The 26477-nt window shown below is 63.8% G+C and overlaps 2 protein-coding genes across 2 annotated transcripts in view; both read left to right on the top strand.

The window, feature by feature from the left end:
- Nucleotides 1-2446, top strand: part of CHLRE_14g629200v5 (uncharacterized protein) — a 5536-nt gene extending 3090 nt beyond the window's left edge. Inside the window, exons 8-10 of the mRNA XM_001692624.3 lie at nt 319-763; nt 961-1034; nt 1310-2446. Of these exons, the coding sequence (XP_001692676.1) occupies nt 319-763; nt 961-1034; nt 1310-1356 (566 nt within the window). The 3' untranslated portion in view covers nt 1357-2446. The remainder of the gene's footprint in view (nt 1-318; nt 764-960; nt 1035-1309) is intronic.
- Nucleotides 2447-2520: 74 nt separating this feature from the next.
- On the top strand, nt 2521-14336 carry CHLRE_14g629150v5 (uncharacterized protein). The gene is made up of 11 exons (XM_043070348.1): nt 2521-3054; nt 3336-3504; nt 3684-4447; nt 4684-4714; nt 4913-5179; nt 5610-6121; nt 6331-11458; nt 11716-11932; nt 12161-12405; nt 12489-12632; nt 12896-14336. Exons 2-11 carry the CDS (start codon nt 3415-3417, stop codon nt 13106-13108), a joined length of 7611 nt encoding a protein of 2536 aa, XP_042917021.1. The 5' UTR covers nt 2521-3054; nt 3336-3414; the 3' UTR covers nt 13109-14336.
- The last annotated feature ends 12141 nt before the right edge of the window (nt 14337-26477 follow it).

Here is a 26477-nt window from a genome sequence, read left to right as displayed (position 1 = left end):
TGCACCTGACCGGCTGCAGGGACGGGGACGGGTCTGTTCCGAGCGGGGCGTGTGGTGACAGACCCGCCACGGCAGCGCGTGCTGGGCTCTTCCTGGCCCCGGGGCCCTGCACGGGGAGGGGGAGGGGGGGTCCGCTGGGCCCGCGCCGCGTCTGGTGGGAGTCGAACGGGCAAAGGAGTCAGGCAGGCGCAGGCCGTGGACGGGTGTACAAGGACAGGACATACTGGTCGGATTGGCTGGCTGGCTGGCCGCTGCCAAAGCACTCGCTAGCTCGGGCGTATCACCGCACCTGCATTATGCCTTCTAATTGTCATGCAGATGCCGACGAGGCGGCGCGGCGGCGGGCGGTCGAGATACGGGCTGAGAAGATGCGCCGTGCCTTCGAGCGGGGCGGCGGCGCGGCTCTGCAGGCATCGCTGGAGGAGCAGGCGCGGCTGGACGCGGCGCGGGCGGAGCGGTTGGCTGCGGAGGCGGAGGCCGCGGCGGCGGAGAAGGAGCGGCGGGACCGTGAGCGGCGGCGGCGCGAGGCGGAAGAGACGATGCGGACGCTGGAGGAGCAGATTGCGGCGAAGCAGGCGGAGCGCGCGGCGGCGGCGGAGGCGGCAAGGCAGCTGCGGGAGCAGATGACGGAGGCGGAACGGGCGGCCAAGCAGGCTCGGGAGGTGGAGAAGATGGAGCGGCGGCGGCAGCAGGCGGACGCGTTTGCGGCGCAGAAGGCTGCAGTGGCGGAGCAGCGGCGGCGGCGGTTCGAGGAGTACCGAGAGTGAGTCTCGGGGCGGGACAAGGGGCGGTGGAGCGCGTCTCTCTGTTTAGCAGCGGTGTGTTCAATTGGCATGCGCGGCGCGCGTGGCTGCCACGCCGTGCCCCCTGCTGACTTATCAACCGCCGACCCGCCCACTTGCACCGACCCCTCGCTTCACCACACCTTGCCGTCACCTTGATTCCCCCTCGCCGCTGCAGCCCCGTGGAAGAGCGCTACAAGTGGCTGCACGCGGCGCCCATGGCCGGCACCCAGCGCGCCTTCAACAACCTGGGTAAGAGTGAAGTGGGGTTGCAGGCTGGGGTTGCAAGGAGCCGGGCCTGGAGGGCGCAGGCAGAGGGGAGAAGTTTGCTGCGTACGAGCTGCGTGTGGGCGTGAACGCCTGCGGGCTGTGAAATCCGTATGCATGTGGGCTCCGGGATTCAAAGGACAGCCACGCGTTGCCTTGGTGGCGCATTTCCGTTCCAGCCGATGCTGACTACGCTGATGCCACCTGGTGTCCTGGCGGCTGACCTGCATGCCCCGGTTTGCCGTTAATCCCTCCTGCAGCTGTGCCCGAGGGCAAGGCAGCCATGCTGGCGAGCATGACGCTGTGAGCAAGCCAATGAGCCACGAGGCATGAGGCTTGAGGGCTCGCGGCCTGAGCCCCGTGCGGCATCACGGTGCCGGTGTTGGCGGCTGCGGATGCGGCTGCGGATGCGGATGCGGATGCGGATGCGGCTGCGGATGCAGATGCAGCTGCGGATGCGGCTGCGGCTGCGGATGCGGATGCGGATGCAGCTGCGGATGCGGATGCGGATGCGGATGCGGATGCAGATGCGGCGGGCGGGCGGCGGCACCGCTGGTAACACCTTGCCGGCGCGGCAGCAGTGGTGGCCGACAGGCCGGGGTGACGACTCGACATGTGCGTGGAAAGGGTCCAGCAAGCGAGGCAGGCATCTGAAGGACTGTGCAAGAGCTTGGCGATACAGCGTTGTTGATTTGTCTGTACATGCGTCGTGCATGCTTTAGGTGCTTCCGGCCAGGCGTGCAGCCGGCACCGGCAACAGGAAGATGGGTTGCATCGGACGGAACGCATGCACGTTTGACGTTTGTTTGGACTGATCGTGTCTTTATTGCGTGGACATGTCGCATGATGCAAGGGGTGTGCAGGGCGGTGCGGCCACAGTTTTCAAGTATGAAAACAAAGCATACTGGCGCAAACCGCGGCTGCTACGTATTAGTATTTGTTAATGCCTATTGCATGTAAATAGGTGGCAGGGAAAATTGCACCAACGCCACACAGCGCAAGGGGACATGCTGGCCAGGAGGGGGGGGTTATGTGCCCGAGCCCAGCGAACAAGTGTGTGGGCCTGTGGGGGAGCGCAGGACTCCATGTGGCGAAACACTACTGTAGCTTCAGTACGCGTGACTGCTCATGACGTTAGGCAGGCTCTCAATGGCTGAAGTTAAAGCTGCATTGGGCCTCACTGCACGCGGGCTGGGATGGCGGTTGGCGGTTGGCACTAGCCCCCACCTGACACCGTGACACAGGGGAACCCCTGACCTCCAGTGCGCTTCTTCAATATAGTGCTTGGAGCCTTGGAGGTTTGCGTAGACGCGTGCCGAGACAATTGCACGTATGTCCACCCGTTCCCGGTCCCGGCGTCCATGCATAGACCCTGGTCACTTTAAGCCTGCGTATAATGGTCAAGGGTGGCATAAGGGGATTTCCCCCCATCCTACATTACTCCAGCTTACTCAGCCCCCAGGCGACAGTACGAGCTCGCGCTCAACTTGTCGGTGCCTTTAGTCGCCCGTGGCAAACTACATAGTAGCAAACCATTTACATCAAAACAACTTGACAACGAGACGACACCCACGGGGGGTCGAACCTCTGGGACTCAGGAACGGCTCGACTAGGAACATAATGATTATATTTAAAGCAACGTTCGTGAAGCATTATGGCTACGCTTCAATGAAATCTTGACAGCGCGCGAAGTGGCTCTGGGCCCACTGGGCCACAGTCTTGCCAACTGTACAATGGCATCAAGAGGCGCGCAGCCATCGGTTCCAATTGTGTATGCTCACCTGTTGAACGGGGTGGACAGCACCGCGCGGAACGGTGTGTTGGCGGTGTTCGCAACATTGGCCCCACGTCGAAACTGGATACCGGCTTGCTTTTCGGGTCGAGACGTTCCTGATGGGTTGCAAGTCCTCAGCACAGCTCATGGTCATAACTCGCGGCTGCTGGAAGCGGCCTTGGCGACATGGGGCGACCCGGCTTTCCACCAAACGGTGTCGGGCGCATCAAGGTAAGTCGCAATATATCATATGCATGTCATAACACTCAGCGGTGATCGGTGTCCTTGGTGCCGACTGTGAAGTCTCGGTCTATCCTGTGTTGAGCTCGCAGCGCTCTCTTTTCGACCGGCCACAGAAAGTGCTGCTCGTCATATGCTGTTTGGTCATGCATAGGTGTGGTGAAGCAACCTCCAGTAGCAGTACGTGTCACTCTTTTAACCAAACCCTGGCCAGTCACTGACCTGCAAACACGTCTCGGCTGCTTGTGCCTGGCTGTTCACATTGCCGCCAGGAGTGCTGCCCGTGGCCACCCATTCAGCCTTCGGCTAGTGCTCCCAACGGGCTTCCTGAAATGCTTGTGCTCAGCTGGAATGTCCACGGAGTATCTCTGCGCCCTGGCGGGAGCCCCTCAGGCGACGGCAGCGCTTGGGGAGGCGGCAGCAGCGGACATAGAAATTTCCGTGAGTAAGGCTTCATGTGGAGGAGTGCACAGCTCCAATGGCTCATAGGCTGAGATCCCTATCGGCTTGTAGCAGAAGCAGACGGGGCGGGCGGGCTCACGTCAGCGCAGCAGACACGCGGCGGGTTTGGGGCTGGACTGCAACCCCCAGCCTGCTGACTTCACAATTTCACGGTGCAGGTGGAGAGCTGTCTGTGGTGCGATGACGACACGACTGCTGACGCCCGCACGCATACTATTGCGGCCGCTTCCGGTTCCGCTTCCACCACCGCCACCGTTACCACCGCAGCCCGGCGCAAGGCAGCACCGAGGCGCCCCGCGGCTCTCATTCGCGTGGTCAGGCTTCTCGCGAGCCTGCCCGCCGGCGGCATCGGCGCCCACAGCTTCAACAGCCCGCATGAACGTGCAGCGACCGGAGCATTATTGCGACAGCCCAGCAGCGGCAGCCGTGCAGCTGCCAGTGCCTCTGCTGGTACTCCTGCTACTGATGCTTTTGGTATGGGCGTGAGTGCGTCCGCGCGCTCGGGCTCCAGAGCCATGTCGCCACCCTCGCCACGGCCGTGTGCGGAGCCCGCAGCCTTCCGCGATGCTGCCGCGTGTGGGCTGATGGAGACCGTCAGCCTTCACAGCGATGATGACGATGATGGCGGCAATGGCGTCGAGCAGCGCCGGCAGCACCAGCAGCAGCACCAGAAGGTGACGGAAAACTTGGGTTCCTCCTTCGCAAGGGATCGGGGGCACCAACAGCAGTCGTCGGTGCCGGGGCCAGCGGCGCCACTGTCGCCGGTGCTACCTGATGCACTGCAGCAGCTGCGTGCGGGAGCCTTCGGTGGCGCCAGCGGCAGCGGCGGCACGGGCCGGACGGGCGCCGCCGCCGCTGCGGCCCTGCATTGTGCCTTCGATGAAGGCTTGTGCCAGGTCACGGTCATTTCTTTCTCGTCCGGGTGAGTTGGCGCGGTCACAGTGGCTTCTAGGGCTTGCGTGTGCGCACTGCTGTGCTGTGAGGCGGATGCCGGTTGCGGGGATGGCGAGGGGGGATGGCCGTGGCGCGTGATGCATGGAGAGGAGAAAACATGAAGCAGCCCATTGCAGTGCCAGCCAGATAGTTAGAGACACTGCGAACACTTGACACTTTCGCTTACGATGATGACTGAGGCTGCCACTGGATCATCTTGCGCAGGGCGGTCCTGTTTCAAAACGCCCGGTCCAAGGTGGGTGGGCAGGCTGGGTTGCGGTCTGTCGCCCTGCGGTATGATATCAAGGAAGGAAGCTGTACAGCCATATATGCTGCGTACAAATTCCAAATTGCGCGACGCCGCGTCGAGTTTGCCAACCCATCTCCCTGCCTCTGGCTGTTTTGCGCCGTGCCACTCCTCCATGCCGCTGCCAATGACCCTGCCAATGCCCAGGCGCTGTTCGGCGACCTTACAGCGCTACAACTGTGGCAGCAACACTCACCGGCCGGCGCCACCTCCGCTGGCCAGTTGCTGCTGCAGCTGCTGCTGAGCGGGGCTGCGGCCGACGGTGGCGACGGCAGCCCCCCCAGCAGCGACGACTTGAGCGACAGGGAATCACCTGGGTGGCATGGCCACGGCGGCCAAAGTGACGGAGGCGGCGGGAGGCGCCAGGCGCAGAAGGCTGTGGCGCGGATGCTGCAGCATCTCGCTGCGGGAGAGGTGCGCTCGGGTCCGGGGCAGGGGCAGGGGGCAGGGGCACGGGCAGGGGCGGCGTCAGGTTCGGGTTCGGGTTCGGGTTCAGGTTCGGGTTCGGGTTCGGGTTCGGGTTCGGGTTCGGGTTCGGGTTCGGGTTCGGGTTCGGGTTCGGGTTCAGGTTCGGGGTCGGGGTCGGGTTCGGGGTCTGGGGCAGGTGGCAGGCGGCCGGGGCCGGGGCCGGGGCCGGGGCCGGGGCCGGGGCCGGGGCCGGGGCCGGGGCCGAGGAGAACGGGACGGCACCTGTGAAGTAAGGGTGACGTGCTCTGAGCGACCGGGAGTCCAGGCCGCTGATCCCAGGCACTTCGGCGCTCGCTCGCGGACTGCGGCTCCAGCCTGTGTCAACTTGTAATGCTTTTCGCTGACGGCCGCGCGACCCGCTACACACGCCACGCAGGTCTACACGGGAGTGGCGGAGCTCGCGCCGCCGTTGTTCAACCTGGCTGGCAACCTCGCCGCGGCCTCGGCTGCTGCGGCCGCGACGGCAATGGCGGGCAGTGTCCACGGCCCAGGGCAGCCTCCGCCAGCGGCGGGGCCGCTGCCGTCAGCCTACAGCGCCGAAGCGGGCGGCCCGAGCGGCCCGGGCGGCCTGGGGGCCTTGAGTCCTATTGCGTCCCCGCTGGACTCCTTCCTGACCACCTTGCGGGGTGCGGGCGACGATTCCGCAGACGCCGGCCGCGCGGCGCTGCGCACCGCGGGGCTCAGCACCACCACGATGCAGCACGCGCGCGGTGGCAGGGCCCGTGGCGGCGGCGGCGGCGGCGGTGACAGTGCAGTGACGACTGCGGCGCTGTTCACAATGGACCTGCTGTTTGGGAGCGGCGTCGGCGGCGTTGGTGGCGGCGGCGGAGCTGGCGGAGGCGGCGGCGGCCGCCGGGCTAGCCAAACAGGCCCTGACGAAGTTGACAGGTGCGCGGTGCGGGCTCGCGAGGTTTGACCGCAATGTGGTTATGTCCACGCCTGCATATGCAAACGTCTGGCTGTGTGCTTGGCGGGTTAAGTCCAGGCGGCGCCGCCCACAAACGCCCGCGCTAGCCCGCACGCCACGTTGTTGCAGCTGCTGCCTACAATACTCTTACAGTATGCAACACGTCGCGTTAATTTGTGCTTTGCCCCAGGATGCTTTTGGAGGCTCTGGCGTCAGAGGGGCGTGGCCCAGGCGAGGGCAACACACGGGCCGCTGGAGCTCGTCAGCGGGCCCCGCGCAGCCACCGGGCGCCATCCACCATCGTGTGCCAACGGCGCCAATCGCAAATCAACCCCCACGCTGCCGCCCTCGGGCTCCGGACCACCTCCTACACCTCCGCCGGCCTTGGCGCCGCTTCGCCAGCTACTGCCGCTGCTGCTTCTGCCTTCACAGTCGCCTCTGCTACAACCATTGCGGTGCAGTCGACCGGCGCCGCGGCGACAGACACTGCCGGCAGAGGCTCGGGTGCGCTCTCCGGGGCCGCTACAGCCCCAGTCTCTGAGCCAGCGGCGTCAGGGGCCGGCCTGCCATCACTGCCGCTGCTTCCAAACAGCAGTGGCGAGCTTTGCACGGGCGCCTCCGTACCGCTGCCGCCGCCCTCCCACGGGCAGCTGCTTCTGTCACGCCTGCTGCGCGCAACCAGCCGCAAGAGCGCGTCTGACCGCCTGAACAGCATCGGGTTCGTGGAGGGCGGCTCTGCTGCGGGAGCAGGGCCGGGCACAGCAGCAGCAGCAGTAGCAGTAGCAGCTGGGGTGGGGAGCACTACGGCGCGAAGCGGACACAGCAGCGGCAGCAATCTGAGCAGCGGCAGCGGCCCGCGGCGCGTGGCGGCGGAGAAGCAAACTGTTGCTGTCGCCGCCCCGACCGACGGCCCTGACCGACACGCAACCGCCGCACCCGCATGGATTGAGGGCGCCGCAGCCGTCGGCGTTTCGCCGTTCGCTGGCGGATGTGGTTGTGCGCACGTCATCTCTGGTGGTAGCGCTGACGCCAGCAGCGGCGGCTCTGGACGCTATGAGTTTGGCCAGAGTACATCGCAGCAGCAGCAGCGGCAGCAGCAGCTGGCGCGGCTCAGTCAGACACGGCTGCCTTCGTGGTTGGCGGCCCATAGCAGGGTGCAGCAGGCGGAGGTGGCTGCGGCCGGCGAGGCGGGAGGCCAGGAGGCGGCGCTTGCCGGCCCTGCCGACACTGCTCCCGCAGCAGGCGCGGCTCCACCGCAAGGGCAGCGCCTGCTGCTGGCGCCGCCGCGCGTGGAGGGCGTGTTGGACGTCAAGTCGCTCGTGCAGCAGACCAAGCCCGGTAACCACAGCCACCGCCAGGTCACCGCACCCGAGATGGGGCCGCCCTACCCCAGCGGCAGTGCGGACGGTGACGGTGCGAGCGGTGAAGGCGCGAGCGGTGACGGTGCGAGCGGTGACGCCGCCAGCGCGGCCCTGATGGTTCTGCGTCCCATGGGCTCGACTGCGGCGCAGCGCAGCAACAGTGGCGTGGGTACGGGTGCAGATCCCTTCGCTGGGACCCTGCTACCGGACTACGGTTGCATGTCCACCGGCGGCCTCTCGGCACGGGTGGCCGCACCCTCGGCCGCGGCTGGCGCTGCGGCGGCGGCTGGCGAGGGCACTGCCGCTGCTGCTGAGGAGCCGTACGGAGGCAGGAGCAGCAGCCTGGGCGGCGGGGGCGGCGGGGGCGGCAGCCTGGGTGGCGGGGGCGGCGGGGGCAGCTCAAGCTCGCAGCTGACGGGCGTGTGCGTGCCCATGCGCTCCGAGAGCACCGTGTCGTCCTCCCGAGGCTCCTCTCGGCTGTTGTGGCCCTTTTCGGGGCGGCTCACAGGCGGCTGGCCTGTGATGGCGGCGGCAGACGGCGGCAGCAGCAGCTGCACTACTGGTGCCGCTGGGACCTACGCCACGGCCACGGCAATGTCGCCGGCGGCGTCCGGCGCTTCAGCGCCATCGTCAGCAGCAAAGGGCACGGGTGCAGCTCCCACACCCAGCTCGACGCTGCAGACGCTGCTTCACGGCGCCGCGGGGCCGGCAGCGGCGGCTGCAGCGGTGGCGGCGGGCGGCAGGACGCGCCTGCCGCCGCGCCGGACGGCGACCTCGATGACTCTGGTGCGGCATGGTTCCGTTGCGCCGCCACCGCCGCCACCGTCAATGGCAACCATGGCCGCGGGGGTGCCCATTGCTGATGATGGTGTGCACACACACGACATAAGGTTGCTGCTCCCCGCTAGCAGCGCCAGCAGCTGCGCAGCCGCCGCCGACCCAGCTGCCACCGCTCCCATCGGCACTGATGCCGACACCGCGGACACTGCTGCAGCCATGGCAGCCATGCCGCCTCAGGGCTACGGATCGGCTGCAGATACCGTGGGTGCGTCGCCGTCGGCAGCAGCTCCAACACAGCTGCTGCAACCTCTCGCCCACATGCAGCAGAGCCGGCCGTCAGGCCCCGAATGGGTTCCCACGACGGTGCGCTGCTCGCTGCCTCCCGCGTTGTCCACGATTGATGACGCCTCCATGGACTTTGCGGAGGTCCAGCGGGATCTGCTTCTCGCAACCGCCAGCAACAGCCGCGAGAATGCCAGCCGCGGCAGCGCCAGCCGCAGCAGTGCAGAGCGCAGCAGCGCAGGCCGGAGCAGCGCAGGCCGGGGTGAGGCCCTCGCGGCCCACAGCCATAGCCGGGATGGAGAGCGGCTGGCGGCGCCGGGCAGCAGTCACGGCGGGACCGGCGCGGGCCACGAGGTGCCCGGGGCGGGCCGCGGCGTCACGCACACCTCTGAAGAAGGCGTGGAGAGTGCGGTCAGCTCTGAAATGGGGGCCCCGTCGTCGGCACAGCTGCAAGAGGATGTGCAAGGGCAGGCTGCGGGCGAAGGCAGCGGCAGCGGCAGCGGCGTCGTGGGCATTGACGCGAACCATGATTGGCTGCCAGGCTTTGGCAGCGAAGTGGAGAACGCATGGCACGCCAGCGGTGTCGCGGCCACTTTGCAGGCGGAGGCACGGTTGGAGCAAGCTGCGGATGCAGATGGCAGCGCGGCAGCGGCAACGCCTGCTGCTTTGGGCGGCATCTCCGCAGCTGCGGTGAATGCTAGCAGGGGAGGCCGCAGCGCTCCTTTGCCGGCTGGCGCTGCCGCAACTGGTGGCGGCGCCGGCGTGGGTGCCGGCACCGGCGCTGCTGGCGCGAGTGGCACGACTGCCAGCGCCAGCACCGGCGGCAATGGAGGCGTTTCCAGCCTGGTGTTTGGCAGCGTCTTTGGGAGCGCCATCGGCCCAACACTGGATATGTTTTTGCCGCTGCCTGCTGACCGCATACGCCAGCAGCAGCAGCAGGAGCAGGAGCAGCAGCAGGAGCAGGAGCGGCAGCAGCAGCAAGGGCAGCAAAGGGACGCGTTGTTACGCGAGTTGCAGCCGCAGGCGTCAGCGGGGATGCCAGGGCAGGCGCAGCTGCAGCTGCAGCAGCCCGCCGGCCTTCCTGCGGCCACGAGTGTGGTGGACACGCTCAGCATGGCTTTGGAGCGGGTTGACGCGAAGGCCAGCAATGCTCTGCTCGATTGCAGCGCCACGGCGGGGGAATTTGCTTTGCTGCCAGCAATAGGGGCCGCGTTCCCTGAAGCAGCAGAACCGCCAGCTTCAACCTGTGAAGGCGTCACGCCTAGGCCTGCGAGCGTAGCCCTGCATGTTGCGTCGTCGGGCGGAGCAATGCCAGCACCGTCTGGCGCAAATGCGCCGCCGCAACCCGAGGCCGCGGTTGGGAGCGCGGCTACCGCGAGCAGTGCTGCCAGCGGCGACGCGGGGGCGTACAGGGCTGGTGGTGCGGTGTTTACTGCTGGGTCTCCGCCGGCTCCCAGCAGCCAAGCAGGCTTGCACTTCAGTGAGTCTGCCACGGCCGTGTCCCTGCTGGCAGCCGCCGGCCCGAGGGAGACCCACCGCTTCCGCTCCTTCCGCTCGATTGATGTTACCGCCAGCCGGGCCTGGGCGGACGAAGCACTTGCGGGCTCGCCGCGCAATGCTCCACCAACTGGCGGCAGCCCGAACACTGTGGGCGGCGCCATAGGCAGCGGCGCCGTGACTGCCGTCGCCGCCGGCAGCGCGGCTGCGGTGATGGCGAGCCTGAATGATGGGGCCGCCAGCCAACGGGGGCGCCGCCGCCGGCCGCCGCAGCGCTCTGACACGTCCACGCGGCTGCAGCAGCTGCTCACCAGCTTCTCAGAGCTCCAGCACCAGCACCAGCAGCAGCTGCAGCTGCAGTCGCCGGAGCCAAGGACTGCAACTACTCTGACCATGTCCCGCGCCCTGTCCCGCGCCTTCTCCCGACCCTCCAATAGCAGCCTGTTGTCGCAACAGCTGCTGCTGCCCATAGACTCGGCAGGCGCCGCCGCCGGCACGGCTGCTGGTGGTGTTGCCGCTGCAGGCGACGCTGGCGCCACCCCACCCAGAAGCGCGTCACGCGGCCTGCGGCGGCCGTCCACCCTACTCACGCGGCCTCGCTCCACCACGAGCTCGCAACTCGGCGAGCTACCCATCGCGGCAGCTGCGGCGGCGGCCGCTCAGCTGTCAACGCCGCGCAGCCATGCGTCTGGGAACAACGGCGGAACGTCACCACAGCAGCTGCAGCAGCTCTACCCCGCGGACGCCTTCTCAGCCACGCCTACCTCCACGTCAGCAGGCGCCGGCGCAGCTGTTGGCGTCAATACCTCCGGTGCTGCTGCTCCCGGCGCCGCCGCCGCCGCCGCGGCCGTCGTGAGCAGCCGCGCGGCGCTGCTGGCGCTGGCCGCATACAACAGCACCGGTGGCGACAGCAGCACAGGAGGCGGCGGCGCGGTAAGCGCCGCTGCCGCGCGCTGCCATCGGCATGGGGCCTCTTGTGAAAGCCCGGACCCCAGGCCAGCCGCTGTCCCAGCTGCTGCTGCAGCTGCTGCTGCCACCACCGCGGCAGCGGTGGCAACGGCACCGGCAGCGGCGGTCTGGCATAAGTTACACATCCGGCCTTTTTGGATGCCGGTTTCTCGCGAGGGTGTTAGCACATCCTCACAAGCGCAGCCGCGGCTGGGGAGCCGCGGTCAGGGCGCGGGGGCTGCAGCAGGCAGTGCTGCCGCTGCTGCCTCGGTCGTGGGTGGATGCGTGCGTGACGCGGCAGCAGCAGCTGGCGGTGATGGCGACGGCGCAGATGGCGACGGCGGTGACGGCAGTGGCGCGGAACTGGTGCTGGTGGTGACGCAGGTGGACGTGACAGATCAGGTGCAGGCACACCAGCCGCTGGTGCGGCTGCTGCAGCAGGAGCACAAGGTGAGTGGCTGGCTGGCTGCATGGGTGCGTGCGGGCAAGGGTAGGTAGGTGCTGCTAGCGCATGGCGCCAGCCAATCCACGTCTCACACGGATTAATCATCAGCGGCAGGCCACCACTTTTGCCCATGGCACCGCCACGCACGTTGAAAGCAGGCCTGACTACCGTACTCTCACGCCTGCTACTTTCCGCCCCTCATGGTCATACACCCACCCACGCACCCACCCACCCACCGACCCACGGCCCACCCGCCCATCAGGTGCTTGAGGGCATTTTCCCACGCCACATCCTGGAGTACCTCACTCTGAGGGGGGGCGACGCGCCACAGCAGGCCCCACAGCAGCTGTTGGGCGGCGCGGCGGGTGCGGCGGCGGGCGGCGGCTTCGGTTTGGTGGCGGGGACCCTGGCGCGTGACGGACTGGAGAGGCTGGCATCCCTCGCCACGTCGCACGCCTGCGTCACCATCCTCTTCACAGGTATGTACCTGCATGCTGTACCCACACGACCTGCCTTAGCCCCCCATCCTTTGCAGGGTGTGGGCATACGTAGGCAGCGATGTGTTGTCTACGGGTACGCGTAAACGGCATGTAACAGTGGGCAGTTCAGACCGCAACACATACAGGGTTGTGGAGGTCTCTAGCCGCTATAAGTCATCATTTATCTGAATCATAGTCTGTCGCCCGTGAACGCATGTCTGCACGCAGACATCGTGGGTTTCACCGACATGTGCAGCGCCGCCACGCCGTACGAGGTCATGTGCTTCCTCAACTTACTCTACAGCCGCTTCGACGGCCTGGTGGACATCTACAAGGTGTACAAGGTGGAGACCATCGGTGACTGCTATATGGTGGCGGGCGGGCTTGTCGCCTACGACAAGGATGGCTACAAGTCGGTCATCGCTGGGGAAGAGGAACCGCTGCACGCAGTGCGCGTCATGGAGTTTGCCAAGGTGCGGCAGTGGGCGGAGCGAAGCCCATGGATGCGTTGCGTGCGCACGTGCACTCAACATTGCTTCATTCTGGTGTTTTGCAGGCCATGCTGCGCGCGGCGCGCGACGTGCGAATGCCGCACAACGGCGAGCCGGTGCGGCTGCGCGTGGGGCTGCACAGCGGCCCCGTCACCAGCGGCGTCGTGGGCGACCGCATGCCGCGCTTCTGCCTCTTCGGCGACACAGTGGTGAGTGGGTGATGAAGTGCCACGCTCATTGTTCTGTAGGCAAAACCGCAGGCCTTGCGGTTAGCAATGCTCATCCGCCATACATAGTACGCACTCTGTGGCCCCTCATGTACTGCAAACCCGGTTGCTCGGTAGTGGGGGCGTACAGGAGGCGGGCCTGGCCCACCTCCTCATCTCCCCCCACTCCCTTAATTCACACCACTTGCCTACGGCAGGGTGTATCTATCTCTATTTCTATTCTTCCCGGTTCCCTGCGCGCACAGAACGTGGCAAGCCGCATGGAGAGCACGTGCCGGCCCGGCCACATCCACGTCAGCGCGGCCACGCAGGCGCGGCTGCCCAACGAGCCGTGGCGTGACCTGGGCCTGACGGCGGTCAAGGGCAAAGGCCAGATGCGCACATTCGAGTGGGATGCCGACGCGGACGAGCATCTGGATGGGCAGCAGCTGCAGCGCGTGCTGGGGCTATACCTGTAACAAACAACAGTTGCAGGACTGCGAGTACAATGCATGAACACATATGTTTGTGCGCATGGAACAATATAGCTCCAAGTGTTGTGTGTTTACGTGCTGGGAGCCGTTCGCCAGACAGTAAAAATTATTACACAGCGCATGCGCATGGCGTTCGTCAATGTTTCATGCTCGCCGTTGTTGGTGGCTTGGCCTGGGGATAAGTTGGGGAAATGTGGTGAAACAACATGAACGGCAATCGGAACTTGCTATCTTTTGGATGGGGTGTGGTGTCGGCGCACGATCGAGCTAGCTTCGAACTCGCGCGCACTGAGTTTGCGTCGGCCAGTGTTTAGGGCGCTTACTAATGCTGATTGTCGTGCAACGGACCTCGCCATCTTTTAGAATTTGTGACATTGTTCATGATGATCTCTGTCTTGCAGTTTGGCCCGCCTGTACGTACTGCACGTACGATCAGAAATTCTTGTGGGCAGCCTGAAGCCCAGCAAGCGTTGCGAGGCAATGATTTCCATTGGTTGGATGCGGACTGGCCTCTTCATGCTATTTAGCCCATTTAAACATATCATAGACAACCACGCATCAATGCATGCTGCTCTGTATGTGCCAAATTATTCACAACACCAGTCAAACGGTTGCAAAATGGTCTTCAATAATGCCTTCACTTGAACACTTGACTTATACTGACGTGCAATGCGGACGTATCCCTTGTCCGTCCTCCTACCAGGGGAGTGGGTGGGTGACAGGTGGGTGGCAGGCTGGGTGACACGCTGCTGGGTGGCAGAAGGAAATGGCCACGGTGTCTGCAAACGACAATCTTGAAATGGAGATACGGCGGCAGCGGTAGTGGGTTGCGGCGGGATGTTAGATGAGAATTAATGCTGGTCGGCGGCTTCAGCAGGCCTAGGCAGCTGCTGTTGGTACTGTCGCTGCTGTTGTTGGTGTTCGCTCGAGTTGGCAACAACACGTTAATGTGTTGCATTCCAACGTGGCTGGGAACCGGCATCTGGCCTATGGCTGGGCTCGTGTAGCTCGTGCGTTGTGATGGGACAGGGTAAAGGGCAGGTTGGCGTAGTCCCGTAGTGTGCAGCGTATTCCCAGACCCCAACACTCAGATTGCGATGTCAAGGCATGAGCGCGCGACTGCTACAATGCCCAAGTTACTGTACTGAGGCATCGCTGACTTGCTGGCAGGCAGGCTGGTAGTCTGCTGGTGCGCATTCCAATCCTCATGCTCCGCCGGGCGCCCAGCCAGGCGATAGCAACACACACACGCACACACGCACAGACACACACTTATCAACTTGCCTTGCCACTGTCCCATCCCACACACATACACATACACACACACGCACACACACACACGCACACACACACACACACACACACACACACACACACACCTTTCCATTCCCATGCTTATAGGTGAGCTCGACTACGACCAGCGGGCGGGAACCCGGGAATTAGGCGTGCTGGGTAAACGTTGTTTAGCGCGCCCAGGGTGCGGAGCATGGACGCATACAGGTGCATCGCGGGGTCAGGCCGAATGGTCGCCCGTGGGGTTACAGGCTTATCGCGGGTAAGTATGACTACCTGGGTGACGGCAACCACGCGACGCTCGGTAAATTGGTCGGTATCCGTAAGTAACTCCGGCGTCGTCTGGGCGGGCTATCGTTTCGTTTTTTTAACACACACACACACACACACACACACACACACACACACACACACACACCGCGACGCCACACGCGTGAAGCAGAGGCGCAGTAGGTGCAGCGCACGTGCAGGAAGGTGACCAGCGTCCACGGATGGGCACCAGAGGCAACCGCAGAGAAAATGCAGACAGAATGCAGCAAAGCAGTGGCCGGGCGACAGTACGACAAGCAGGGGCAAAACAGGGCGGCAAGCGCGGCAAGGCAGAACATGGAGCCCGAATTGTACGACGAGCCGTGCGTGGGCCAGCCGAATGCGGGTGTGAGACAAACACAACTCGAGTGTGGGGAAGCGCCGCGGGTTGCTTGGAATGGGGGAACTGTGACTGAAAGTTCGGGATGAAGCTGCGTAGCGCGTCCGAGGGAGTTGCGCGAGGGGTGGATGGATTGCTGGTGGCACATGCTGGTGGCTGGGCTCGTGCATTGGAAATAAACATCTCTCTTGGCTGCCATCAGCTGGCTTGCTGGTCTTGTTTAAACTGTTTCACTGGTTGCCTGGCTTGCCGTAAAGTTTGTCAGTCCACCCAGCCTGTCACCCACCGGTCACCCCATGTCGCCCACCGACCATCCCCCACCGCCCCCCACAACTTTCTGCGCTGCATGCCTGCCTGGCCCTGACAGCAGGTGCCTGCAACAACAGTTTTAGATGGCTGATTGGTGTTCGCCGCATGGCACTGCATGGGTGCACGTGCTGCGATCATTATGGTGATACGGTACGCTGTGAAGGGCCCCATTGGCTTTATCATTTATCACCTCTTGATTGAGCCATGTGCCGGCTTTGCACACGAACATAACATAGCTACTTTATGCGTTTTCTGCCATTGTTAGTTGTGCTGTGTGTGGCAGGGCAGCCGAGCAAGTGGCGCCTTGGATATGTTGCTGCTAGCTACTGATACAAACAGCTTGCACAGACAACGACGAAGACTAAAATTGCAACGACAGACACCGCGGCCTTTACATACTCTCCTGGTCTCGGGTTAACGGGTTCCTCTGGCCCCCGCCTCCCCCCCCCCGCGTCCAGGCGTCGCGCCCCACTGGCACCCCGCACTCGCATGGAGCGGCCACCGTCCAGTGACGGGACCGCTCTCGCCCTGTTGCACAGCGGCTGTACCGCCGGCGGGCGCACGCCTGCGTCTTCTTGCTTCCACCTCCACCGCCGCCCCCATCGCCAGCAGCGTCACTGCCGCCGTCACCGCCGCCGCGCTGCCGTGCGCCTCGCTCCTAGCCTCCTCTCTTCCACCGCCAGGGTCGGGGCGCGCGAGCGCCGCCGGCCGCGGCAGTCCCTCTTCCTGGCCAACCAATAGTCAGATATAAAATATTTTATTGATTATTTCCTACGTGTCCAGCCCTTGGCCGCGTGCCGGACCCCAGGCGAACCACCAAGCCACATAAGTATGCAACACACCATGCAAACGTGACTGTAATCACCACCCTACCGGCTACGCGTGCGTTATGTTCAACCTTCACAGCGGCCCAGCCAGCGTCTAGCACGGTTGCACACTTGCACACGCACTAGCAAACATTCACTGGCATGTCAATGTGCCTTCAGATGCTAATGGCGCGATCGTGCACCAACGGGTTCCCGTGGAACGCGGGTTTGCACCACGCATTGCACGCACCACCTACCCTTCTGATCCAGACACCCAAGAAACGGCGCATGGTCTTCCTCATTCCCGTGGCCCGCCCCGTTGCCCATCCAACACTCCCAGCAGATTATCCTTTTGCACGTACACACTCCATATGCACAGCCGTAATTGTTCGGTTAGCTGCCCATGTTCCTACAGCACATTCTCTCCGTGCGTACACCGCTGTTATTATGAAATAAAGTTCGTTGGCCCGCACACACGCGCACGCTGTGAGGCTGACAGCCCTGATGGCCCGCCGTGACACCCAGCGGCAGGTGATGACACACACGCGTCCGATCCACCTTTGGCGGTGTCAGTGTTGGTTGGCGTATGCCGCTAGCACTCACTCAGGATTCCAGCGCATAAGAAAGGTTCTGAGCAAGCTTGCACGTGATGCATCACAGCATGTTTGGTGGTGCTTCCAATGCAATGCAGCCTAAGCACAGTAACGTGACACACGCTCCACACGTACGCCTGATGAGAAGGAAACCGCCTCATCAATCAGCAGCATTGCGCAACATTGGAGGCTTCCTTGCGGCCGATCACCAACTGCTGCAGGCAGAGCACCACCAGCAGCACGCATGTGAGAGCAGCAGCACCCGACCTTTGCCAACGCAACGGATGCGATGCCTGCTGCCTGCTGCCCTGCAATCCAAGCTAGCCAAGTAAGCAAGCCGTCCGATGCCCCTCCGTACCCACGGCAGGCATGACATAAAGCACACACACACACACACACACACACACACACACACACACACACACACACACACACACACCGCAGGTTACAGGAGCCGCCTCACTGCAGCATGCGGCACGCCACCATTGATGACTAAAATGACTCTACAAGAAGCACCGACGGCGGCCGGTGCGGGGCAACGTGTCTTACCCCCAAAATGCTATGACCTATGTGTACACATCTGTCGTCAACACACCGCCCCCACACCAAGCATCTTGCCTATGGCGCGCTGCCTGGCTTTGCATGAGCATATAGGCTGTACGCCTGGGGATACACGCTATCAATGGTATTGCCGCAACACGTATCAAACCACGGGAAATCACTGCGTGTTGTCGACTCGTATTTCCAGGTCGTTCCATGAGACGTGATGCTTGAAAGTGAAAGAGCACATCGATTGTCATAAACATACCGTCCCCACACCGAGCACACCATCTGACGCGCATGCCTGACAGGAGCCACTACGTACGGTAAGTTTTGTTCGCGCTGTAGCAGATTCTCACATGTAGCAAGACACTGACTAACCGATAGCAAGTACGTGCATACCATAAAATGATTGCCAGTCCATCCAGGTTGGACTGTGCCTTCCCCATAAACCATCCACCCTAACAGCTAGCGTAAAATTGATTGTGTGCATGTATCATCAATCATTCATTAGTTCGAAATGAGGAGAGTCTGGCTCCTGTAAAAATGCCGAGATGAGGTGCACATATGCGAGTTTCCTCGGCGGCAATCCACCAATCTACAGCCAGCCCGAACGTTCATAAGCAGAGGCGGCAGAAGCAGAAGGGCTTCAGTAGTTCCAGCAGCCGCAGGAGCAGTTCGTTTGTTAGTTGCATGCCGCCATGCCCATGTGCGTGCATGCATAAGCGACACACCATAGCCGTGCCCGCCCGGCGGCACCAAGCGAGGACCGGGACGCGGCGCACTCCAACCACTCGCACGCTCACATTGGGATAGCTTGAACAAAGTTGCAGTCCCGTGTACATTCCACCCTAGCTATCTAGCTAGGCGTGCTCCCATATAGATAGAGCTGCTGCGGATGCAAATTTTAACAGAGCGTACAATCACACTAGCTACCACTGGCCAGTAGCAGGGCTACACATGTTTCATCATGCTTGGGTGCGTGTGACAGGTATAATAGGTCGTGCAACAATAAAACCATGCGCCTGCTATGGGCCCATCCCCCGTCACGCTCGCCTCGAGGTTCTGAGGACGTTTAGCAGTGCTGTCATGCATGTGCGCCAATGAGACCACGCCCACAACCACCAGCCAGCAGCGGAGGCGCATAATTAAGATCTCTCATGCACAAATGGTGCGCTCAACCCGCCCATTTCCACACATATACACACACACACACACATCACGCAGGAGCCCCGCACACAGTTGCGGTACACCCAGCAGAATGTTCACACCAGCCATATGCGTTTTGCGTGTTGTAGCGTTTCGCGACGAGCATGCACGGTTGCACACGCCCTGGGACTTGCACTGAGCGAGCTAGCTGGGCATACGAAGCAATGCGTCATCAGCCAGCCGGCAGATACGATGATGTAGCTGGTGCGAATAGGTCTGCCGCCGCTGAGAGCCCACCCGAATACGCTTCAGTCCCGCCGTCCCCACCGCTCCACCAATGCACGTGCGTGCACTGCATCTACAAGCAAGCAAGCAAGCAAGCCAACTGCGCGAGCCGCAAGCCAACGTCACGGTTTTGGAGCTAGGCGTCCCAGCTGCTATCCTGTCGTATGCAGCATGCCTCCGGCCACTCATCGTAGCTGGGGATTGCTTGCAAGTGAGCTGGGGTGTCGATCCATCGCTCGCTACTCCTCGTTTCCGCCCTCCCCCTGCCCCTCCCCAATGTCTATGTCGTCCTCCTCTACACCTACGCCGCTCTCATCATCTTCCGTGTCGGATGCCACAGCCGCAGCCGCAGCCACTGCACGTCGCCGCCGACCGCTGCCCCGGCTGCTGCTGCCACGGCGGCCCCCGCCGCCACCGCTGCCGCCGCCGCCACCGCCTCCCCGACCGCGACTGGTCACTCCGCCACCGCCGCCGCCACCGCCACCATCGCGACCGCCTGCGGCTGCCGTCGCGCTTGTGCCGCTACTGGACGTCGCGCCGCCGCCGCCACCGCCGCCGCCGCCGCCGCCGCCAGCACGCAATGAGCCAACGCCGGCGCCGGCGGCGGTCCCAGCGGCCGCTGAGGAGGCCAGGGATGAGGGCTGCTGGTGCTGGTGCTGCTGCTGCTGCTGTTGTTGGTTGCGCCGCTCTCGGGCGGTCATGGCTTTTATGTTACGTAGCTGCAGCTGCCTGATGCGGCGGGTCGCTTCGTCGAGAGGCGCGTCGGGGTGTTGGATGATGGCCCGGCGGTTCTCAGTGACCACGCGCAGCATCTCCTGCGCACAAATATGTATGCACACGCACGCATGATTATGAGGCTAATATCAATAGTGCGCGTGGGCTGGCGAACAAACGCCCGGCATGATCGGCACGCAGATGGCTAGATAGATATGCGTGATTGCGCATTCGCATGCACAGTGCATGTCGGCCCTTTCCCATCGCGCTTTCCTAAAACGCGTTTCCACGAACGCATGCAGCAGCAGGCAAGGCAAGACACGCTCCTGTGTGCAAATGTGAGCGAGCACACATGCAGGCAAAATCCACGTGCACGCATGCACACGCACGCGGCAGCCACGCACACACGCACCTGCTTCTCCGCCGCGTTGAACCCCGGGTCCGACTCCAACTCCTCTGCCATCCGCCGGAGCGAGTCGAGCTTGCGGTGCGGCCAGCGGCTGAAGCCGAGCGTGCGGCAGCGGCGCTTCAGCTCGGTCGCACACACGCGAAGCGCCCGACTGGCCTCACGGATAGTGCGGTCAAAGTGCGGCCGCAGCGCATCAAGCGTCAGGCTGCGCACGACGCTAACGGCCGCGCCGCCGCCGCCGCCGCCGCCACCACTGCTGCTGACGCCGCCGCCGCCGGCGTGCGGCGGGCTGCCAGGAGCTGCCTCCAAGGACGGTGGGTCGGCGGCGGTTGTAGCAGTTGCAGCGGCACTGACCGACACCGGGTCTATCTGCTGCTGCTGAGGCTGTTGGCGAGCGCCGGCAGGGGTGTCGCTTGCAGCGGCCACGGCGGCGGCGGCTGCGGATGCCGCACCTGCCGACGACGGCCCTGCAGCGGCGGCGGCGGTGGCAGCTGCTGCTGTGGCGAGCGAGGGCTGCTGTGACGTGCGAGGTAGGGTCTGCGCATGTGCGTGCTCATGGACTGCGCGTGCAGCAGAACCCGCCGGCAGCGGCACCGCACTCGCCACCGCCGCCGCCGCCGCCGGCCCCAGCTGCTCCCGGCTCGCGACGCCGGCCATCCTATCCACCGCTGTTTGCATGGGCACCAGTAGCAGCAGGTTGTCCAGTTCAGCAGCCGTCGCAACCTCGTAGCCTGCTGCTCCTGCTGCTGCTCCTGCTGCTGCTGCTGCGGCTGCTGCGGCCCCTGCTGTAGCAATACCAGGCGCCGCCAACGGCGCCTCTTCAGCTTCCACAGCAGCAGCAGGAGCAGCTTGCGCCCGGTGGACTGCCGGGGTGGTGTTGCTATCACGCCCCCAACCCGTGCGCCCCGCCCCGCCGTCGAGCATCACGGCCTGTTGGCTGTTGCCGATAATGGCGCTGCTGCCGCGCCCGCGCATTAGCGGTGGGAGGCTAGGGAGGCCGCCGCTGCCCGGCCCGCCACTTCCCGGCCCGCCACTGCCTGGCCCGCCACGTCCGCCGGGCCCGCCGGCGCCACGTGGGCCGCCGCCGCCACAGCTGATGGGCTCCAAGCCGCCGGTGCCGGAGGCGGTGGTGCCGGCGGCGGCAGTAGCTGGAGGGGATGTGGTCAAGGGCAGCCTGAAACCGCCAAACTGTACGACTCTCACTGTCGCAGGTTCGGCTGTTTGCTGCTGGTGCTGGTGCTGCTCAGGGCCCAGCTGCTGGTTCGTAATTCGGTCGGAGCCAGCTGCCGCCGCCGTTGCTATCGCCGCCAGGCCGTACGATGCAACGTTAGCATCTTCCAGCGGCAGCGCTGCCGTGCGAGTCTGGTGCGGCGAATTCAACAGGGGGCCGGCGGCGGCGGCGGCGGCGGCATCAGCGGCGGTCGCAGGGGCATTGCCATCACCGCCGCCGGCGCCAGCTGCGGATGCGGCAGCAGCAGCAGCCGCCTCACGTGCGCTCACGACTTGCGCGTATGCTCCCTCACTGATGAAGCGGATGTAGGAACGATCACGTTGGTGCTGCTGTGGGACCTGTTGTGGGATCTGCTGTGGGATCTGTTGTGGAATCTGCGGCGGCGGCGGCGGCATGGTCGTGCCAGCAGGCAATGGATGTTGCTGGGGCCGCATCTGCTGGTCACCACCACTGAACATGTTAAAAGAACCTGTGTGCGTGGCCCTGCCACCGCCGCTGCTGCGAGCGGCGTTTGCAGCCATACCGCCGGTGCCACCGCCGGCGGCCGCACCTGCATACAGCAGGGCGGCAGCGGTAACGGCGGCGGCTGACGCCGCAGCAGGTGGGGCTGATGAGTTCAACCAGCTGCCGCTGCCGCCGGCACCCAGCAGCTGCTGCTGCACGCCGCTGACGCCGGCACCGAATAATGCGGATTGCTGCTGCCAGGGCTGCTGCTGTTGCTGTTGCTGGTGGAATCCTGTGTTTCCCACTGCTGCACCCGCCGCCATCATTGGCTGCGAGACCCGAGCAAACGCCCCGCCGCCTGACGAAGAGGCATCGCCGCCGCCTACGCCGCCGCCGCCAGTCGTGCTGCTGCCACCGACCCGCAGCAGCGAGGTAGCGCTGGACCCCAGTCCAACACTCATGCCCCCGCTGATGGGCGCTGCCGCTGCCATGCTTCCCGAATGCATGCTCGCAGCATCCGATGCAGTCCGATAAATTAGTAGGCTGCCACTGACGCTCCCCAAGCCGCCGCTGACCAGAGCAGCGGCAGTTGGAGCCTCCGCGCCCCCGCCGCCACCACCTATCCCACCATAGCTACCGCCGCCGCCGCCGCCGCCTACCCCAGCAGCAATTAACACATCTGCTGAGCCTGTTGCGCCGCCGGCGGCAGCAAGCATGCCGCCAGTTGAGGCTGCAAAACCTCTGGCTTCAGCGGCTGCTGACCCAGATGAGTTGCCGCCGCCGGCTCCTGTTGCGGCTGCAACTGCGCTGCCACCACCGACAACGACTGTGCGGCGTCGGGTGCTGCCCCTGCCAGAAACCCAGCCCTCGCCGCTGGTGCTGATTGTGCCGTCGCCGTCAAGGTCATCCGTGCCGCCGATGGTACCAACAATAGCCGCGGCAGTCGGCGATACAATGCCTCCGGCGGCGGGAAGTGCATACTGCTGCTGGTGCAGCTGCAGTAACCGCAGCTGCGGTTGCTCAGCGACAGCAGTAGAAGCAGCGCCTGCCATGGCTCCGACCATATTCGGCGGGGAGAGCAGGAGCGGCGGGGAGGTGTCCAGGCCGTGCCTGCTGCTGCTGACATTGCCTGAGCCACCTCCGGCACCGGCGGCGCCGGCGCTGCTGGTGCTGGTGCGGCCGAATTGCGGCACCACCGCCGCCGACAGCTGCTGCGGTGACAGCGGCATAGGCTGGTGCAGCTGGGGGCCTCTCAACGCGTTGGGCATCGTCAGAAATGGCCCGCCGTCGCCTCCGCCTCCGCTGGCAGACTGCTGCTGCTGCTGCTGCTGCTGCTGCCCCTGCTGGCGGGAAAGCAGTAGTGGCGGGGGCCACGGAGCAGCATCAAGCTCGGCAAACAGGGCATCCGTCAGACTGCTGTTGCTGACCTCTGCTGCTGCTGCTGGCTGCAGCTGCGGCGACGGGTCTTGCCACGAGCTCAGCCGCAGTGGCGGGCGCCGGCTGTAGCTGCTGCTGCCGCCAGCAGGGGGTTGCAGCTGCGGCTGTGGCGGCTGTGGCCCTTGCATTGGCCGCTGCCGCTGCGGCTGCTGCGGCTGTTGTTGCTGCTGCCGTTGCGCAAACAGCTGCGTCTGTTGCAGGCCGAGGAGTCGCAGCTGATTCAGGAGGTGCGAGTCCTCCTCCTCGGTGAAAGGATTAATGTCACCGGATGCAGCAGCCGTTGCTGCTGATGCTGCTACTGCCGCTGGGTGGGGCGCCGCTGCCACCGGCCGCTGCTGCTGCTGCTGCTGCTGGCGACGCGGCATTGGCAGCGAAAGCATGTCGATAGGCCCTGCGGCTGCTTGTGACATGGAGGTGAGTTGCTGGTGCTGTTGCTGTTGCTGCTGCTGCAAGCGTTGGAGCATGTTCACTTGCATTTGTGGCGTTGACGTTTCAGCATCGAGCACGAAGTCAAACGTGGCAGAAGTCAGCTGTTGCTGCTGCCATGATGCTTGCGGTGCAGGTGGCGGCATGACTTGTTGACTGCTGCCGCCGGCTGCCGTGCCGCCTGCTGCTGATGAAAACAACGGCACGCTCTCATGCTGTTGGTAGCGTTCCCGCTGCACATGCTGAAGCGATTGCTCTTGATGATGAAGAAAACTGGCGGCAGCGCTAGCGGGTCGCGGGTTGCTGTATGAGAAGTAATGTTGGTTGGCTCCGGCAGGCAGCTGCTGCTGGTATTGTTGCTGCTGGTGTTGTTGGTGGCTCGAGTCGGAAACAACACGAGTGAACCCCACCAACTGCGCCAGCTGGGTGCCTGCTGGCAGCGCCCAGTTGCCGGCAGCTGCAGCCGCTGACCCAAGCAAGCGGCCGCTGCTGGTGGTGTTGCGATTGCTGCTGCCAGCTGCGCCGCCGCCGCCGCTACCGCCGCTGAGGCTGCCGCCGATATCAACGCCGCCACCGGCGGCAGCGGCTGCGCTGCCGTGCACGCCACCACTGGCCGCCACTGCCGGCGGCGCCCATAGTAGCATCTCCGCTACCCGATGCACTGACGAGGGGGCTTGCCGAGCAGCTGCCGTCGCCCAGTTCGCGTTCGGCGGCGATAGCGGCGACTCACGAAACGCGCCCGACATTCCCGCCGTATCAACGGCAGCCGCTGCCGCAGTGGCACTGCTACCCCCGGCGCGATGCGAGCGCACGTGCCCAACATCGAGTTCATCCGGTTGGTTATGTGCCGCTTCGCTGTCGCTCTGCTGCGGGGCCTGTATTGCAACAGGGCATCACTTGACAAATTGCCCTGCTGCGCACCCGAAGCAGTAGTCGCCGACAACCAAGCTCAACACGTTGTCTGTGTTGCAACGTACCTTCATTGATCAACAACGGTGCAGTCTGGTTTGCCGCCTTGTCCGCAGGATGCCCTCTCAGGTGCCCTTTGACGCTTCATTCGAGTTGGGCAGCCTCCATACCACCAAAGAACGCAGTTGGTGTCTATTGTAATGCAGTGCGGCGCTTGCAGCCTCCGTTACTGCTTGCGAACTTCCATGGCTTCCTTCTTTCTGCTGTTGGTCTATTGGTTAGGCAACCATCAGCGTAAGGATGATGAACGTCATAAATTGCAATGCTTACACCGCATGTTGAGGTCTTCGCAGGTTAGCGCACGCAAGGGCGAGCGACCCTACGTGCCGAGCAGTTCGTGTACAATAATTATTGTAACACTAAGCTATACTATTGTCTTTATAAAGTGGATGCTGGCCAGCACGCAAACTTGGGCCCAATGACAGGTGTATTGGACATATCTGTCTCTCTGTATGGCGCGCACGGAAAGTCTGCGATAGTGAAAACATACGTTGGGTGAATGATTCTGGACAGGGAAAACTATGGGCCAGCTCTTGACATTTTGCCCCGCCCCGCTCCGTCGCTTCGCGGCGCGGCAAGAGTGTCGAGACCCATGCAGATGGCCCGCTGACACGACCGGCTTGTTTGTAAAGATATAGCAATGATGCTATAAGACAATGTACCCATATGTGCTCTTTGGGCGCGCCTCGTGACAAATTCGCGCTCACGTGGGTACGCGTGGCCAACGTTACATCGCAACGTCTTTTCGCTGGGCAACAGCTTGCGTGCCGAGCGTGTGCCTGTGCTTCGGCTGCGTGTTTCTGTCCACAGTCTCGTCACGTTCCCTGCCAAGCCGGCACGTATGGTATGGCGTGCCAGGTTAGAGGCAGGGCACCCCTGGGTAGAGGAGAGCCTGACGCACCTGGCGACGGCTCTGAGGGAGCGATGGGCCAGGGTGCGATGGGAGTGTGATGGGACAGGGTTCAGGCAGGTTGGCGAGGTCCCATAGGGTGCAGCTGACGCCCATACCCCAAGCAGACAGCCAGGGTGCGATGCGAAAGGTGGCAGGTTGGCGTAGGCCCGTGCTGTGCAGCGTATTCCAGACCCCAGCATTGGACAACCAATTTGACGCGCCTCTTGACGGTAGGTCCTGAGGGAGTCAAATCATGCAAGTTACGGTATGGATGCGAGATTACAAAGAAGGGACAGTCCGACAAGCGGGGGCACACCGCCCCCACGGTATGCATGGTGACAGCAGGTGACAGGACGTCCTCAGCCCGTGGCTGGCGCTCGGCCCCTCAGCGTACGGTAACCAAGTGAGCAAACAGCTAAGGGAGTGTTTCCATGCATTGCGTCATGTTACAAGTTGTGAGGGCGGCTCCGCCGCCGGGGAGGGTACCTGCAAGCAGAGAACTGCGGTCTTCGTGCGGGGTTGGGAGGGCGAGCCCGAACCGCCGTGTGACCACGCAGACCGCGCAGTCAGGGACGACGGTAGTCAGTACTGACAGAAGGAAACTCGCAAAGTAGCGAGCGCGACCCCGCGCTCCGCTACTAAACCGGGCACACCGCCCATGCGGCGCATGGGCCCCAATGAACAAACACACACGCCACGCCCCTTCGGGGCCCACAACAACGTACACTCCGAACAGGGGGGGGGTAAGAATGCCGCAGACATACCCCACCCTTCAAATTGAAAGAGCTTGACGAGAGCGTTCAGAATCCGCTTTCAGAATTTTGATCAGGGTAGTAATTGCGGAGATATGGGCCCCCAAAGTTCAGGGTCGGTCGTCGGTCCCCACGGTCCCCAAGGTTTCGTCACGGTGTGCCGGAAACTTTCGTCTGGGCCTCATAAGACAGCCGGGCAAGCCCAGACCGTTGCCCAAAGCATGTAATGGATGCTTTTTACGGCTGGGAAACGTCAGGAGCCTACCAGAAGACGAAGGGCTACCGCCCGTCAACACACGTTGGGTTGGGATGTTGGGGTGCGACATGTCTCGCCTGACCAGAACGTGCCACAAGTCGCGGACCGGTGCTTGCGCGCCGGAGGAAAACGCATGTGTATGTCCCATGCGTATGTAAGTCTCGTAAGCGTGCTTTACACGGGTGCAACTGAACGGCCGC

This window comes from Chlamydomonas reinhardtii, chromosome 14 (assembly GCF_000002595.2).
Source record: "Chlamydomonas reinhardtii strain CC-503 cw92 mt+ chromosome 14, whole genome shotgun sequence".
NCBI lineage: Eukaryota > Viridiplantae > Chlorophyta > Chlorophyceae > Chlamydomonadales > Chlamydomonadaceae > Chlamydomonas > Chlamydomonas reinhardtii.
The sequence above is the reverse complement of the archived record's forward strand: the minus strand, read 5'-3'. Positions and strand labels throughout refer to the sequence as shown.